Source organism: Triticum aestivum, chromosome 2A (assembly GCF_018294505.1).
Source record: "Triticum aestivum cultivar Chinese Spring chromosome 2A, IWGSC CS RefSeq v2.1, whole genome shotgun sequence".
Lineage (NCBI taxonomy): Eukaryota > Viridiplantae > Streptophyta > Magnoliopsida > Poales > Poaceae > Triticum > Triticum aestivum.
This window is the reverse complement of record NC_057797.1, coordinates 768,633,090-768,648,552: the sequence shown is the minus strand read 5'-3', so window position 1 is coordinate 768,648,552 and position 15,463 is coordinate 768,633,090. Positions and strand designations below refer to the sequence as shown.

General features: G+C 48.1%; 2 protein-coding genes across 2 annotated transcripts; both read left to right on the top strand.

The window, feature by feature from the left end:
* On the top strand, positions 1 to 9,192 carry LOC123038261 (endonuclease MutS2). Its single transcript, XM_044462134.1, has 21 exons — positions 1 to 210; positions 304 to 400; positions 546 to 663; positions 750 to 823; positions 1,073 to 1,149; positions 1,261 to 1,297; positions 1,470 to 1,555; positions 1,691 to 1,750; positions 1,860 to 2,005; positions 2,147 to 2,273; positions 2,353 to 2,508; positions 2,610 to 2,720; positions 2,847 to 2,957; positions 3,120 to 3,218; positions 3,319 to 3,443; positions 3,811 to 3,854; positions 3,898 to 4,522; positions 5,241 to 6,168; positions 6,254 to 6,778; positions 6,878 to 7,336; positions 8,374 to 9,192. Exons 1-21 carry the CDS (start codon positions 121 to 123, stop codon positions 8,677 to 8,679), a joined length of 4,401 nt encoding a protein of 1,466 aa, XP_044318069.1. The 5' UTR covers positions 1 to 120; the 3' UTR covers positions 8,680 to 9,192.
* An 843-nt stretch (positions 9,193 to 10,035) lies between these two features.
* Positions 10,036 to 15,163, top strand: LOC123191069 (MLO-like protein 14). The gene is made up of 15 exons (XM_044603836.1): positions 10,036 to 10,928; positions 11,279 to 11,336; positions 11,439 to 11,686; positions 11,769 to 11,885; positions 11,990 to 12,050; positions 12,595 to 12,692; positions 12,816 to 12,890; positions 13,061 to 13,146; positions 13,254 to 13,303; positions 13,390 to 13,430; positions 13,522 to 13,686; positions 13,800 to 13,835; positions 13,936 to 14,003; positions 14,104 to 14,164; positions 14,339 to 15,163. The coding sequence occupies exons 1-15, from the start codon at positions 10,782 to 10,784 to the stop codon at positions 14,855 to 14,857; spliced, it is 1,830 nt and encodes a 609-aa protein (XP_044459771.1). The 5' UTR covers positions 10,036 to 10,781; the 3' UTR covers positions 14,858 to 15,163.
* The last annotated feature ends 300 nt before the right edge of the window (positions 15,164 to 15,463 follow it).

The window sequence follows — 15,463 nt, the reverse complement described above, 5'->3', positions numbered from 1 at the left end:
CCTTGGCCTTGGCCAGTGGTGGCCGCGCACGGGACCGAGGCGCACGCACGCACGCAGACGCAGACGCAGACGACAGGACTCTCGCCATCAGGGGAGAGATAGAGAGGGAGGCGACGAGCGATGGCGGCTGGGACGGGCAGGGTGCTGCCGCTGCTGGCCGTGGCGGCGGCGCTCGCCGCCGCGCTCCTCTACACGGCGCCCTTCTCCAAGGTGAGCGGCGCCTGGCGCCCCCCTCGAATCCGCATGCGGCGGTAATGGTACGGTGGCGGAGACTGAATGGTGTTTTGTGGCGCGCTCTTGCAGAGCCTGGGCGGGGAGGGGTGCAGCCTGCTCCCGCACGGCCACTTCTGGATCGCCAGCCAGCGGGTCGTCGCGCTCGGCCGCGTCGGCCCCGCCGCAGGTAACCCGCCCCTTCCTCCCTCCCTTCCATTGCGCCTCCATCGTCCCGGCGTTGACGGTTGACGCCCCGCTTCCATGCATATCTGGTGAAAATGCGCGAGAAAAAGTCAAACTGATACGTGATTGGTGTGTATGTGTGTGTGCAGTGGAGGTGAAGGAAGGTCTGATCAACGCCATCGCCGTCGGGGACTACCGGAGCTTCGTGCTCCGCCGCCCGCTCGTCGACTACGGGGACGCCGTCATCATGCCCGGGCTCATCGACGTGTAAGCCAAACAAACTGTCACTGAATGAATTACTATCTCTGAAGATAATTACTCGCCTTGAGTTTCATGGTGGCGTTCTCTTTCAGGCACGCGCATCTCGACGAGCCTGGACGGGAGGAGTGGGAGGGGTTCTCCACCGGCACAAGAGCCGCGGCCGCAGGTGCGAATCCGCTATAATTAATTAGTTCAGAGCCACACTCCAAAGCACCTCCGCCTGTATCTGTCTGTGCTAATCAGGATTCAGGAGTAACCTGATATGCTAAGTACAGTAACTATCGTTTTCCTCTTAAGTTAACAAACATATATAGAAGCAACATTACTGGCTCTTCCAGTTTTGGATTACGACTGATTTAGAGGTTGGATCAGATGTATGCTCCGTAGCTCTGCAAATTGATTCCTCCATTTTCAGGTGGCATAACTACGTTGGTGGACATGCCTCTCAACAGCTTCCCTTCAACAGTCTCTGAAGAAACTCTCAAACTCAAGGTTCAGAGTGTTCCCTTCTTGGACGTTTGAGTACTAGTACACTAGCCCATAACGTGCTCATGGTTGCTCCCAGCCTTTTCTGTTACTAACACCAACATACTTGATTTTCAGGTGGATGCAGCTCGAGATAAGCTATATGTTGATGTCGGTAAGTGGCACGGTTCAGTACCGCAGCAAACTAGCAATGTTAAGAGTCAGAACAGAGAATTTACTTTATCTACCATATGCATAGGATTTCAGCACTTCTCAGTTGTGCTTCATCTGAACCTGTTTCATGTCCAGTTCTGAATATATCTGACTTGCTTTATCTTCTCATGTAGGGTTTTGGGGAGGCCTTGTACCCGAGAACGCCTTGAACCCAAGCAAATTGGAGAGTCTACTGAATGCAGGAGTGCTAGGACTTAAGGTCAGTTTCTCAACTAACACATGCTTCATCATTTCTGGTTGACACTATTGTCAACCTCTGTTTCTTCTTTCCTTTTCTAAAAATGCTGACATTACAAGGAGAAACTGACTGAATTTTCTTCTTCTTTTATTCCAGTCTTTTATGTGCCCCTCTGGTATCAACGACTTCCCCATGACAAATTCAACTCACATCGAGGTACGCTGCTTCATCAGCTCTGCCATATTTAGCTTGGCCACAACAAGATTTTCATAATTCTGCTTATGGAGTCCCTAAACTAGTTCATCGTCCTGTTTTCGCACTATAGGAGGGCCTCGTTACATTGGCAAAGTACAAAAGACCCTTACTTATCCACGCAGAGCGCATACCGGATGTCACAAGTGACGAGGAGCTCGATGGCGAACTAGATCCTCGATCTTACGCAACATATCTGAATTCTAGAACTCCAGCATGGTAATTTACATTTTGCCAGAATGTACTTGGTCACTACTCTCTCCGAGCCGGAGTGCGCCACGCGTTTCCTTTTGACTGTACAATTCAGAGTGAATGCATTACAGAGATTCACTAATTAATTCTATGATCTCCTATACCCAGGGAGGAATCAGCGGTTAGAGATTTGAACCGTGCCATGAAGGACACCGAGGTTGGAGGCCGGTCAGAAGGAGCTCATCTTCACATCGTCCATCTCTCAGATTCAAAAACTACCCTCGACCTTCTGAAGGTGCGACGACATACTAGTTTACCCACCATTTCCCCGGTTCTCTTGGTCTGTGTTTTACCGATATTTTTTGTGCTTGCAGGATGCAAAACACAGCGGCGCAAAAGTCACTATAGAAACCTGTCCTCATTACCTCGCATTTTCGGCTGAGGAAGTTCCAGATGGGGACACTCGTTTCAAGTGCTCTCCTCCCATACGTGACGCCGCCAACAAGGAAAACCTCTGGGAGGCCCTGCTTGTATGCCATCTCCCATCCTCCTCGATTCCGACTCACTACGACCTTGTGATCAACAGTTCTAGGCTTCTAGCTAGGCTAACTTTTGCGCGAACGAATGCCAGGATGGTCACATCGACATGCTCAGCTCAGACCACTCGCCGTCGACTCCTGATCTCAAGCTAATGGAGGAAGGCAACTTCATGAAGGCATGGGGAGGTATCTCATCTCTGCAGGTTAGTTTGCTTAAACTGTTTGTGTAAGCATGCACGTTTCACTTTCAGCAGGATCATAATGCTAAACTACTGCATGCATACAGAACTGATGAGAACCCACTCTGTTTTTTCCACAAATTTCTGCAGTTTGTCCTCCCTGTAACATGGTCACATGGGAAAAAGTATGGCATCACCCTGAACCAGCTAGCCTCATGGTGGAGCGAGAAGCCCGCCGAGCTCGCGGGGCAGAAGAACAAGGTAAGCAGTGCATCTTAGCAGAGATCGGGGGAGTTCCACTATCTGAAAGAAAAATAAAACAAAGACAGTACATAGCATATTTATTTGCTCCAAATGTAATGTTGATCGCGATGATAGGATCAAAATCGTAAAACTCAAGAGCTGCATCACTTATTTCTGCAGGGGTCTATTCTGCCGGGGTACCATGCCGACATCGTGGTGTGGAAACCTGAGGCGCAGTTCCATCTCGACGACACCCATGCCGTATATCACAAACACCGGGTTCGTTTCCCAACTACCAAAAACACTATGAATCTTTACACTGCCCCAACAGTCCTACAATTCGAACCAAAACCATACTCATTTCACACTTCGTTTGCAGAACATCTCAGCTTACCTAGGGAAGGAGCTATCCGGCAAGGTCCTGTCGACGTTCGTGAGGGGGAACCTAGTGTTCGCCGAAGGGAAGCACGCCGGGGCCGCCTGTGGCGCCACCATCCTCGCCAAGTAAAACTGTAGAGCTACAATATCGTCGCTGATTTCTAGCGTATATGATCGTGTGCGCTGTGTAGTATGTAGTATGTATGTATCCAGATTCGTAGCCGTTTCTCTGTGTATAATTGGCCCATCGCATGCATCCATTCCCCACCATTGTTGTATATCCATCCATTCATTGGACAACACAGTGTAGGTTATTTCTCTGAAATATTCAGATGTACTAGTTTTGAACTTCTGAGTTGTGATAATATCTACAGTATGAGAGGAATGTGAATTATTCTGCTACTCTTATAACTTTCCGACGAATTTTCAGCTGCAAAAAAAAGTCTTCCTGGATTATTCAGACACTCTGTTTCTACTGTATTCGAATTTTCAGAAGCTCAGGCGTGCGTAAACGATGGGAGAAGGCGTATTCCTCGTGTACGTTAAGCCCTCTATGAAGCGGAATGGGGTTTTGGATAAGGCTGGCTGAACGCGGCCGCGTGTTCCAACTCCCACCTCCGTCTCCGGCGGGAAGCGGAGACCTCCCGCTCTCCCACTACCATTCCGGCGGCCATGGCCACCGCCTCCGCCGCCGCCGCAAACCTCTACCTCCGCCTGCCGTCGACACTCCCCTGTACAGTTTCCTTCCCCACCCGCCTCTCGCGCATTCCACGCGCTCCGCCGCGACGCCTCAGGACGGCCGCCTCGCGAACCCTAGCACCGCCCGCCACATCGGAAGTCCCGGAGGCGGAGGAGCTGCGGCTGGAGGCTGAGTCCGCGCTGGAATGGGACGGCGTGTGCGCGCGGCTGGCCGACTTCGCCGCCACCGCCGCGGGCCGCGCCGCCTGCGGGGAGGGCCGAGTCCCCGTCGGCCGCAGCCGGGAGGAGAGTGAGCGGCTGCTCGAGCAGACCGCCGCCGCGTCGCTGCTTACGGCGCCGCTGGATTTCGGCGGCGTGGGCGACGTGTCCGCCGTCGTCGCCGCGGCCGCCCGTGGCCGGCTGCTCGCCGTGCGGGAGATATGCGGCGTAGGGCGCAGCCTGCGGGCCGCGCGCGGGGTGTTCGACCAAGTGAAGAGGCTCGCCGAGGAGATGCCAGCAGATGGGAGGTAAGGGACTGCTTCAGCTTCATTGTTGGCTGGGAATGGAATCGAGCTAAAATGTAGCAGTGATTTGGTAGAAATGCAACATTTTCTTTGCATAAAATCTCCCCGGTTCCATTTCATCAGACACAAAACCTACCAAAACACAGTAGGTTCAGCGCAAAGCAGTATCGGAACACTGAAACACAACATTGATGAAATGAGTTCGAATCAGTGTAGCTCATAAGGGTTCTTTGTGCAAGTGACATGCAATTTTGGGCTAAAATTCTAAATGCAGATCCCTGTTTGGACTATATCCAGTTACGCAAATCAGCTTGATGAACAATTTTCTGTATGTAGGGAACATTGAAACACAACATTGTTGAATTCGAATCAGGGTAGTTTCAGCTTGTAGCTCACAAGGTTTGTTTGTGCAATGACACACACTTTGGGGCTAAAATTTTGAATGTAGTGCCCTGTTTGGACTATACCCAGTTATGCAAATCAGCTTGATGAACAATTTTCTATATGTAGGGAACATTGAAACATAACATTCTTGAATTCGAATCAGTGTAGTTTCAGCTTGTAGCTCATAAGGTTTGTTTGTGCAATAACACACACTTTGGGGCTAAAATTTTGAATGTAGTGCCCTGTTTGGACTATATCCAGTTATGCAACTCAGCTTGGGTTGTATTATTTTTACCGATGGCATCTTAAGATATTTTGTTGGTTCATCCTCCTGCAGGTACTCCTCTCTTCTGGATATACTGCAGGGCTGCGACTTCTTGACAGAACTTGTAAAAATGATCGAGTTTTGCCTTGACTCCAATCTCTCTATGGTCCTTGATCGGGCCAGCGAAAGACTAGGAGCGATCCGCAAGGAAAGGAAGATGAATGTCGAGATGCTAGAATCCCTGTTGAGAGATACATCCGTGAAGATTTTCCAGGCAGGCGGGGTTGATAGTCCTGTGGTCACTAAGCGCCGCTCTAGAATGTGTGTTGGTGTTAAAGCTTCGCACAAACATTTGGTGCCTGGTGGAATTGTTCTGAGTTCAAGTGGCTCTGGTGTGACCTACTTTATGGAGCCAAGGGATGCTGTCAAGCTGAACAACACTGAAGTAAAACTCTCAGGAGATGAGAGAGCTGAGGAGTTGGCGGTATTGGGCTTACTAACTTCAAGAATAGCAGAGTCCCGGATGAAGATCAGGCATTTGATGGGGAAAATATTGGAGCTGGACCTGGCTTGTGCCAGAGGTTCATATGCCCTATGGATAAATGGCGTGAGGCCTGCCTTCAGTGACAGGGATAGCAGTAGTGAATCGGACCCAAGTGGCGCATATTCAGTATTTATTGAAGGCATTCAACATCCTTTGCTCCTTGAACAGTCCCTTGGTACTGTAGAAGAATTGTCCACTGAAGCAACTGAAGTGGGGAAAGAACAGCTATCTGAAGACCACCCTGTCCCTTCAATGCCTGTTCCATTGGACATGCATGTGAAGAACAATACTAGGATAGTTGTGATCTCCGGACCTAACACTGGAGGCAAAACTGCTACTATGAAGACCTTGGGACTGGCCTCTCTTATGTCAAAAGCTGGAATGTTCTTCCCGGCCAAAGGAAGGCCTAGGCTTCCATGGTTTGATCAGGTTCTTGCAGACATTGGTGACCACCAGGTAGTCTTTGTCTTTTGAAGAGAGTTTCTCTAACCACTTGCGGGACAAATATGCTTATTGATGCAAACTGTTTTCTGGATTGAAGTCTCTGGAGAATAGCCTCTCTACCTTCAGCGGGAACATATCACGTCTTCGCAAGATTGCACAAGTTGTATCAACAGATTCGCTTGTTCTTATTGATGAGATTGGCAGCGGTACTGACCCATCCGAAGGTGTATCCCTTTCAACTAGCATTTTGAAGTATCTTGCTAGTAGATTAAACTTGGCCGTTGTGACAACCCATTATGCTGATCTAAGCCGTCTTAAGGCTGTTGATGATCGATTTGAGAATGCTGCAATGGAATTTTGTTTGAAAACTCTGAAACCAACATATCGAGTATTATGGGGAAGTACCGGTAATTCGAATGCATTGAGCATTGCAAAGTCAATTGGCTTTGATCAGAAAGTACTCGATCGTGCACAAGAATGGGTTGAGAAACTATTGCCTGACAAACAAAAGGAACGCCAAGGTTTACTTTATGGCTCTCTGCTGGACGAAAGAAACCTTCTGGAGTCCCAGGCAAATGAAGTAGCATCTGTTCTTTCAGAGGTTGAGGATCTTTACAATGAGGTACATCTCTTTACTGTTATTATCTGTTTTGACATTTCCACATTTGTGATTCTCGTACTTTCAGTTGAAACCTCACTTGATAATAATTTGATTTTGAAGATTCGCTTAGAAGCTGATGAGCTAGATAGCCGAGTAGCTGCTTTGAAGGCAAAAGAGTCTCAAAAGGTGCAACAAGAGTTGAAGTCTGTAAAGTCTCAGATGGACCTTCTAATCAAGAACTTTGAAGTTCAGTTAAAGAATTCAAAACTTGAACAGTACAACTCAATAATGAGGAAAGCAGAATCTGCGACCGCCTCATTGGCTGCTGCTCATCAGCCAACTGAGTTTGCTGTCAGCGACGATGAAAACAAGAGTTCATATGTTCCACAAATTGGAGACAAAGTGTATGTGGAAGGCCTGGGAGGGGGGAGTATGGCCACTGTTGTTGAGATACTCAGTGAAGATGGGAGCTGTATGGTTCAGTATGGAAAAATAAAGGTCCGGGCCAAGAATAACAAGATGAAGTTGGCCCAGAGAGACACGAAGGAAACATCGGCTTCTTCCTCGGCACAAGGAAAGGTGCGCTTTACATCTGCTCTATAATAGATTATCCAGCTGCATTTATTTTGGTTTTACTCATCATTTAGCTTGCAACATGGTAAACATATTCGGAATGCTGGAAACCACTTATAGTGTAGCTTTTGACATTGTTCATACAATATATTTCGTCAACATAACTGTGGTTAAGGGCCAATGGTGTCTCTTTGACTGCCGTGTCCGTGATAAAATGTAGTATGAAATGATATTTTGATGAGGTTCTCACTGGCATCTAGGTTCTCAGACCCTATTCAAGTATCTGTAGGCTGAGTTGGGTAAAGCAGGTCTCGTTAACACTCATCAGAAGTCCCATCATGTGCTGTTGTGCATAGAAACATGGTGTATTCAATGCTAGTTCGTTCTAACCGTTTCAGAAAATCTGCACTGCCCGACGCGCTAGGCTAGCACATCCAGTTTCTCCGAAGGACGGACTCAACTTTAGGCTTGCATATATCTTTCCTTTCCATCGAGTTGGGTCGTCGGATGCCCCATTAGACGACTGGTATCATGTGTTCCCCAGCCAACTGGCCATTATCTTTTGAGCCACGCACGCACGTACGCACTGATGGCATATCCACCATCCTACTTTATGTCGGTACGCTCCTCGTCCCACACGTGGCATGTTAGCATGTCAATCTTGGGAGGGAAACGGAGTTAGCTCGAGCCCTACAGGATGCATTGAATCTGACATTGCTGGTACTATTGATGATTCCGGCTTTAGTTCGGGTAGATGCAGCGCAGCAGTGTGGAGCAAGCTAGGCTGGACTGGGCACACATTGGTCCATGCAAAGCTAGACCGGTGGAGTGGATCCATGCATGCACCTTAATTAAGTGAACTCCCATCATATATCATGTAGGCAGCGTATGATTGGTGTATGGCCAACATTGTCTATTATCACGTTGATTTTTCAATCCTGCCCTGTAATGTTCTCCCTCAGTATAAGCTAGACTCTATTATTCAGCAGGCCCTGTAATGTTCTGCTAAGTTAATGTTTGACATCTATGGTGGCATTTGGCAGGGACGAGCGCAGAAGCGGTCTCCGGCGGGGACTGCGGCTACTGGCAGTGTGTCCTTTGCCCCGGCGGTGCAGACGTCGAGGAACACGGTGGACCTGCGGGGGAGGCGGGTCGGGGAGGCGTCTCACGAGCTGGAGATGGCGATCGACGAGTGCAGGCCATACCAGGTCCTCTTTGTGGTCCACGGCATGGGCACCGGGGCGGTGAAGGAGTGCGCGCTCGACGTGCTCCGGAGCCATCCCCGGGTGGTGAGGATCGAGGACGAGAGCCCGCTCAACTACGGGTGCACCGTCGCCTACATCGAGTGAATGAAGATACAAATCGGTGGCGGCATCGCTACCTACAGCAGGGACAGCTCGTCAGCTCTACATCACAGATCACACACAACAGAGTTCTCCTGCGTGTTGTAGAAAAAAAAATCACACACACACACACACACAAACACAGTAGAGTTGGAACTTCATACAGAAGGAAAAGAAAATAATGCAACAGAGTTTCCCTGGCCCTGTTTACAATCCATCCACGAGGTGGAAATGGAATTGAGCCGGCCTGGTGACATTGGAAAAAGAGGTTAGAGGGACACGGGCTGTGGTGGCCCAGCCAGAGTCAGGGATTAATGTAATGGGCACTGTGCTGGTTGATTCTGGTGGATATACGATGGCGCCATTCAAGTTTGCCCCGCAGAATCAAAATCGAACTAGATGCAGATTGGTGGGTAGGTTCATGCATGCACATGCGCTTCTCTGGACCGATGCGATGCATGGGCGCACGCATTCTTTTTGTATGCCGAGGTCTCATCTTTCATCAGTTTGTTTACTATACCAGGGGCTATGTTTCACTCACAGCTCATGTGAGGGCTGCACAGGAACAAAGAGGTAAATTCACTCACTCAAGGTCAACGGCCCAGCGCGTAACCAGTTGATTCTATGATGCTAAGCGAGAGACACTTGAAAATGATGCTCCACGGCTGATGCTAACCTTTTTTTTTCAACTACAATACACATCCAATGTCAGATTTTTAGAGTTAAAAATCTGGCGCCCTCAGGCACGTCACATGACATACTTGCTGACATTTGTTTTCTTATATTAGACTACTCCCTCTGTACAGAAATATAAGAGTGTTTATATTTGTTTAGAGATTGAGAGAGAGAGAGAGTAAACGGCAGTGTTCACTTTAGAACACGATAAATCTTAAGCAGCATCATAACAAATATATTTGTTTCTGCGTGGCGATCTCTAGACAACACTTACTAATTTTATAGGTTTTATTTCGCAAATAATAATAATAGTTCTTGATTGGCCTGAGAAGGGAGTTGACCGTGCGCCCCACGCAGGCCAGGCGAGGCGAAGGTTTGTTTAGGCAGCGCATCAAATCCGGGCCAAATTCCGGGAGCACGCACGTAGGCGCACACCTAGGGTTGCTAGGCCGGCGGGGCAACGCCTTCCCTTCGCCTTTGAATTAAGCCTCCAACCGCCGCACCGGACACGCACGCAGGCTGCATCCATCGGCACATGCAGCGACGCTGACCCGCCGGAGCCCACCCCCGCCGGCCCCAGGTGGCAGCCGGAGCACGTCAGCGTCTACGTAGCTCACGGCGAGGGAGTCAGTCATGTGCCCCGCCCCCCCTCGTGCTCCTGTCAGAGCTCCCTGTACCTGTACTTGCAGAAGCAGCGAGGAAGGAAGGCAGCCCCACCCCGCCTCCGAATCTTCTTCCCGCATCATCTCATTTGTTTAGTTTAACGCCCAATCAGCGGCTAATGATTCATTCCATTCCATCCATGCGAGCGAGGTCTGTGAGATGCCAAGAAGATTAGTAGGAGTACCACTACGCCATGTGACAGTGCAGATCCCCTTTCAATCTGCTGGCATTTAGCTGCTGCCTCCACTGCTCCTCCTCCTTCTTCTTCTTCTTCCTCCCGTGCTCACTGTTGCCGCCATTCTCCAGCCTCCGTCCATCCACTTCCTTCCTAGCCAGGCTCTGCGCCGGGCTCCCAGAGGAGGCCGATCCGCTCCTGCTCCTGCTCCTGCTCTGCGTTCTCTCCTCACTTTTGTTCTTCTTCTCCCGCCGTCCGCGGCGCCATTGGGGAGAAGCAAGCAGCAGCAGCCTAGATATACGCGCCGTGGCCGCCACGGCCGACACGGAGAGCGAGAGAGAAAGAACAAGGGGGGATAGGATATCCATTGCTGCTCCCCCTCCAAGATCTCCGTCCCCTTTCGAGCTCCCCGCCGCCGACCGGCGACGTGTCGCGCCCCGGGCCCTCCCTGACTGGTGAGCAATGCGGCGGCGCGCGCCGGGCCTGGGAGAGGAATAGGAGGCGTCCGTCTGCGCATCTCTCCAGTGTCGGTCTTGGTTTCGCTCGCGCGGGACACAAGGAAGTGGGAGCAAGAAGAGAGTGAGGGCAAGGCAAGATGGCCGGGGGCGGCGAGGGCGCGGCGGGCGGGACGGGGGAGATGCGGTCGCTGGCGCTCACGCCCACCTGGTCCGTCGCCACCGTGCTCACCCTCCTCGTCGCCGCCTCGCTCATCGTCGAGCGCTCCATCCACCGCCTCAGCAACGTCAGTCTCTCTCTCTCTGCAATTTTTTCCTGTCCTTTTCTTCCCTTTTTCACCAAACACCAAACAGTTGGTCTCAAGTGCTCTTCTGAATACTAACAACCCAAACGGCTCATTTTTTCCTCTGTTACGGAATTTTGTCCTCTACTTTCTTCTAGAAAAGGGAACGAAATCCCTATTAGGAGTATCCACTATTACTTTTCCTAGTACTGTACTGTGTGTGTGCCACACCGAATTCCAACCATAAGCGAGCAGAAAGTTGCGCACTGAGTTCCAAACATAAAGCACCCGATTTTAATTTTTTCTCATTATCACTTGATGGACTAATTCATGGCGTTCTTGTGCTTGTTCAGTGGTTGAAGAAGACTCACCGGAACCCGCTCCACAAGGCAATGGAGAAGATGAAAGAAGGTACCTGCCCATCTGCTGTTCCTTTGTTTGTCCTCTGTTCTCATTCCTCTTCTCTGAATGCTCTGAAATGTTAGCTAATGCTTTGCTCTGTTTTTCCTGTAGAAATGATGTTGCTCGGCTTCATATCCCTGCTTTTAGCGGCGACGTCGAGGATGATCTCCGGTATCTGCATCGACTCCAAGTACTACAACAGCAGGTTCTCCCCGTGCACCAAAGAGGAGGTGGAGGATTCATTGAGCACCGAGCACATGCTGACTCGCAAGCGCAACCACATAATCGATGCCATCCTGCATCGTTCTCTCAGGAGGAACCTTAAGGCGCAGTCCCATCAGGTGGAGAGCTGCCACGAGGTGTGTTTGCAAAGCTTCCTTGGAATGCCTAAACTTGTTTGGGAATCCTTTGGGTGATTGAGGAAGCTCATTTCGGTTGCAGGGCTTCGAGTCGTTTGTTTCACATGAGGGTCTGGAGCAGCTCCACCGCTTCATATTTGTCATGGCGGTAACCCATGTGACTTACAGTTGCTTGACGATGTTGCTAGCTATACTCAAGGTTTTTCCCCATTATCATGTGGATTAGCATTTTCACCTTCGTTTGTTATATTTAGAAGACGGGCATGAATGTGGGCTTGATGCCTATTCTTTGGATGTTGGCAGGTCCATACATGGAGAAAATGGGAGGATGAAGCATTTAGAGATAATCACGAATCTTTTTCCCGTAAGTGTACTTATCTTTACCCCCTTCATCTTTCAGAAGAAAGGACATGATACAATGTTGAAACACATCTGAATTCATGACGCAAAGAAGATCTGTGAGCTTCTCAAATTTAGAATGCATAACTTAAACAGAAGCAATTCAGAATGCATGACTTAACAGAAGCAATTGAGGACGATGAAATCAGTATAAGTTTCTTATATGGTCCCATCGAAATAGCAGATCCTGAGATAATATTTGTTACATGGTTTGGTTAGGAAGATTTTAAGCACGTCTTTTATGCTTGCTTTAGCAGTTCCTCTTGTCTGAATTTTGCAACCACGTTAATTCCTCTAAATATAATTTTGTGATCATATTTGTTTTCTTTTCCTAAACAAATGTTTTGAGAATCTAGGTAGGAGAAACCTTCTAATGCATCAAATACACCGTTGTTTTACTTCTGTAACTGTAGCAAGCAATATCCTCGTGTTATTGGTGCCACTGTATACTTAGCCATGTTGACATTAACCTCCATCTGACAGTTCCTCTTCTAATTTGTCTGTAACAGAGATTGCGTATGCATCAGCAACTAGAAGGCAACCACCAGCACTTACCAAATCCTCTTCATTCAGATTTTGGAGTCAAAATAATGCGGTCATGTGGGTGGTATGTTGAGGAAAATAATTCTTGTTGCTCATCTTAGGCATAAATTTCTCCTTTCATGTATAGAGCTACTGTTATTTCACTGTTATAGCCACCACTTAAGATTCTTGTTGTGTCATTATACAGTTTTGCTTCCTCGCACAATTTGGCCAATCTGTTGTTCGAGCCGACTACCTTATCCTTCGCAAGGGTTTCATAATGGTAAGATAGTTATCCTGGGCCATCTTGGATAGAAATGTTGTATCTATCGGGCAGATACTCTGTTTATTTGTTTTGTTGAACTTATACCTTATGAGAAAGGCATACTGAAGTTACACCGAACTTGATATTTATTAGTCACACACTCGTGCTCGACTTGTTAATAATTTCAGAACCACAATCTTGCACCAACATACGACTTCCACACTTATATGATACGCTCCATGGAAGAGGAGTTTGAGAAGATTGTTGGAGTGAGGTTAGCTTGTCTGCATGCTTGCCTGCTTATGAATGTTAACTGTGCTCTGTTTTATTTTATTCTTGCATTGGAGAAATCTTATCAGCTAACTCGATCCTTTGATGCAGTGGAGTGCTGTGGGGCTTCGTTGTTGCTTTCATGCTATTTAATGTTGATGGTAAACTTTGAACTACTTTTTCTTCCAGCGATATATTTCTGCTTCCTCGTTTATCTAACGTCAGACATGGTTTGATTTTGTCGCAGGATCTAACCTCTACTTTTGGATAGCCATCCTCCCTGTTGCTGTAAGTCGCAGCCTGCTTCTTGTATATTCAGTAATGTAGGTAGTTTCCCCTCAAATTTTGATGGTCTCAACTGGATTCAAATGCTCCATAGCTTGTTCTTCTAGTCGGTGCGAAACTGCAGCATATAATAGCGATTTTAACATCAGAGGGTGCAAAGCTGACTGCATTTGGACCAAGGATAAAGCCACGCGATGATCTCTTTTGGTTCAAGAAACCAAAGTTTCTCCTGTGGTTGATTCATTTTGTTCTCTTCCAGGTAATTATTACCTGCAATGCTTTTTAATGTGCTCAAATGACACTCCCTCTGGTTCGAAACAAATAAAGCACAAACCTAAACTTATGCATGCCGTGGTTTAAAAATTTCTGCAGAATGCATTCGAGCTGGCCTCTTTCTTCTGGTTCTGGGTACCACTTCTTATTTGGCTACTGTTAACCATATATATTTATGGGAAATTCTGCTAGAAGTGTCATGAGGAGTTAACATACCTGTATCCTTGTGCTGCAGTGGCAATTTGGTTATGAGTCATGCTTCATCAAAAACCACCTATTGGTTTACTGCCGCCTTGTATTGGGGTAATGAAGCAGTTTGGACAAGCTACTACTTAGTTTCTCGTTGTTCCCTTCATTTTATCATGTCCCTCATTATGATATAAGCCACAATCTATAATTTCAGGTTTGCCGGACAGTTCCTCTGCAGTTACAGTACGTTGCCCGTTTATGCGCTTGTCACGCAGGTAACAATTTGTTTATTCACATGCCACGCCACAAGAACATTTTAAACTAGTTGAATGAATCATCAAGATCCGATTATGCATCTGGGGATGCATATAGTTCCACGTTCACATCTGCTGTTTTTCAGCAAAAAATACGGCTAATACACTGTTTGTTGCCGATACGACAACATACAGATGGGATCAAAGTACAAAGCCGCCCTGATCCCCAACAGGATCAGAGAAACCATGCACGGGTGGGGCAAGGACACAAGGAAGAGGAGGAAGAAGCGGCGCGGCGACGATTCCACCATCCGCACAGAGACCAGCACCGTGTGCTCCCTCGACTACGAGGACGAAGACGACGACGGCCATGGCCATTCCGATTATGCCACGACACCCAGGTTGCCGCCATACCTCAAGATCGAGCTGCGTCCCATGCAGGGCGGCGGTGCCACTCCGGGACAGGGCATGCCAAGCCACCATCTTCCGACGGGCGGCAGCAACTGGACCCCCGGCGGCAGCTCTCAGCATGCGCTGCTCCAGCGACAGGGCTCGGCCTCAGCCTCCGCGCCGTCGTCACCGCCACCGAGCAGCCATGACCGTGGCGTCTCAAGGTCAGCGTCGATGCCGGGGATTGCTTCTGTGGCAACGATAGCCTCGACGATAGGCCTTAGTACCCCACCGCCTCGGCTCAACGATGACGCCCATGCATAGGACACTGGACTTATTTTGTGTTACTATAGGATGATGATGACGATGATGACTGATGAGAGAAAATGCTAGGATCATATCATAGATGAGAGAAAGATATAGTACTTCATTTTGTGGTCATATAAGAAAAGATGGTGTATAGTTTTACATACATGATCAATTATACTAGTGCGTGTCATCAGAACTTAGTAGAGACGGTTTGGTTTAAAGGAATTTCAAAGGACTTCATAGAGGAAAGTTAATCCCAGCGTCAGCATTGATCTTCACAATATCTGCCCCTGATGAAATCCATTTAGTATTTACTTGGTTTCTTCTTTCTCCTGGAAGCTTCATGATGAAGGCCAAGGGTGGATAGTGGGCTACCAAGATTTTTGTGAAAGCTTTATGCAGCACCCTAATCTGCTTACCCCTGCTGCCCTGACATTTTATTTACAAAAATATCTCTTTTGAGCGATCGAACATCTTCTAGAAATTATTATATTGTTCCTTAGGTCAGCATTTCTCTCTAAACAACAAATATTTTCACCATTAGGTGAATATTTTTTATGCAGATAAAAAAATCATAATGTTCTATACCGGACGCAAGTGTAACTAAAATTACAAGACCCC

Bases quoted from the DNA above. Each gene is read 5' to 3' on its own strand.
- LOC123038261 (XM_044462134.1), top strand. From the start codon at position 121: ATGGCGGCTGGGACGGGCAGGGTGCTGCCGCTGCTGGCCGTGGCGGCG. The intron at 2,958-3,119 runs GTAAGCAGTGCA...TTATTTCTGCAG, and splicing joins TCGCGGGGCAGAAGAACAAG to GGGTCTATTCTGCCGGGGTA. The intron at 3,444-3,810 runs GTAAAACTGTAG...TCGAATTTTCAG, and splicing joins GGCGCCACCATCCTCGCCAA to AAGCTCAGGCGTGCGTAAAC.
- LOC123191069 (XM_044603836.1), top strand. From the start codon at position 10,782: ATGGCCGGGGGCGGCGAGGGCGCGGCGGGCGGGACGGGGGAGATGCGG. The intron at 11,886-11,989 runs GTTTTTCCCCAT...GGATGTTGGCAG, and splicing joins TGTTGCTAGCTATACTCAAG to GTCCATACATGGAGAAAATG. The intron at 13,304-13,389 runs GTAAACTTTGAA...ATTTTGTCGCAG, and splicing joins CATGCTATTTAATGTTGATG to GATCTAACCTCTACTTTTGG.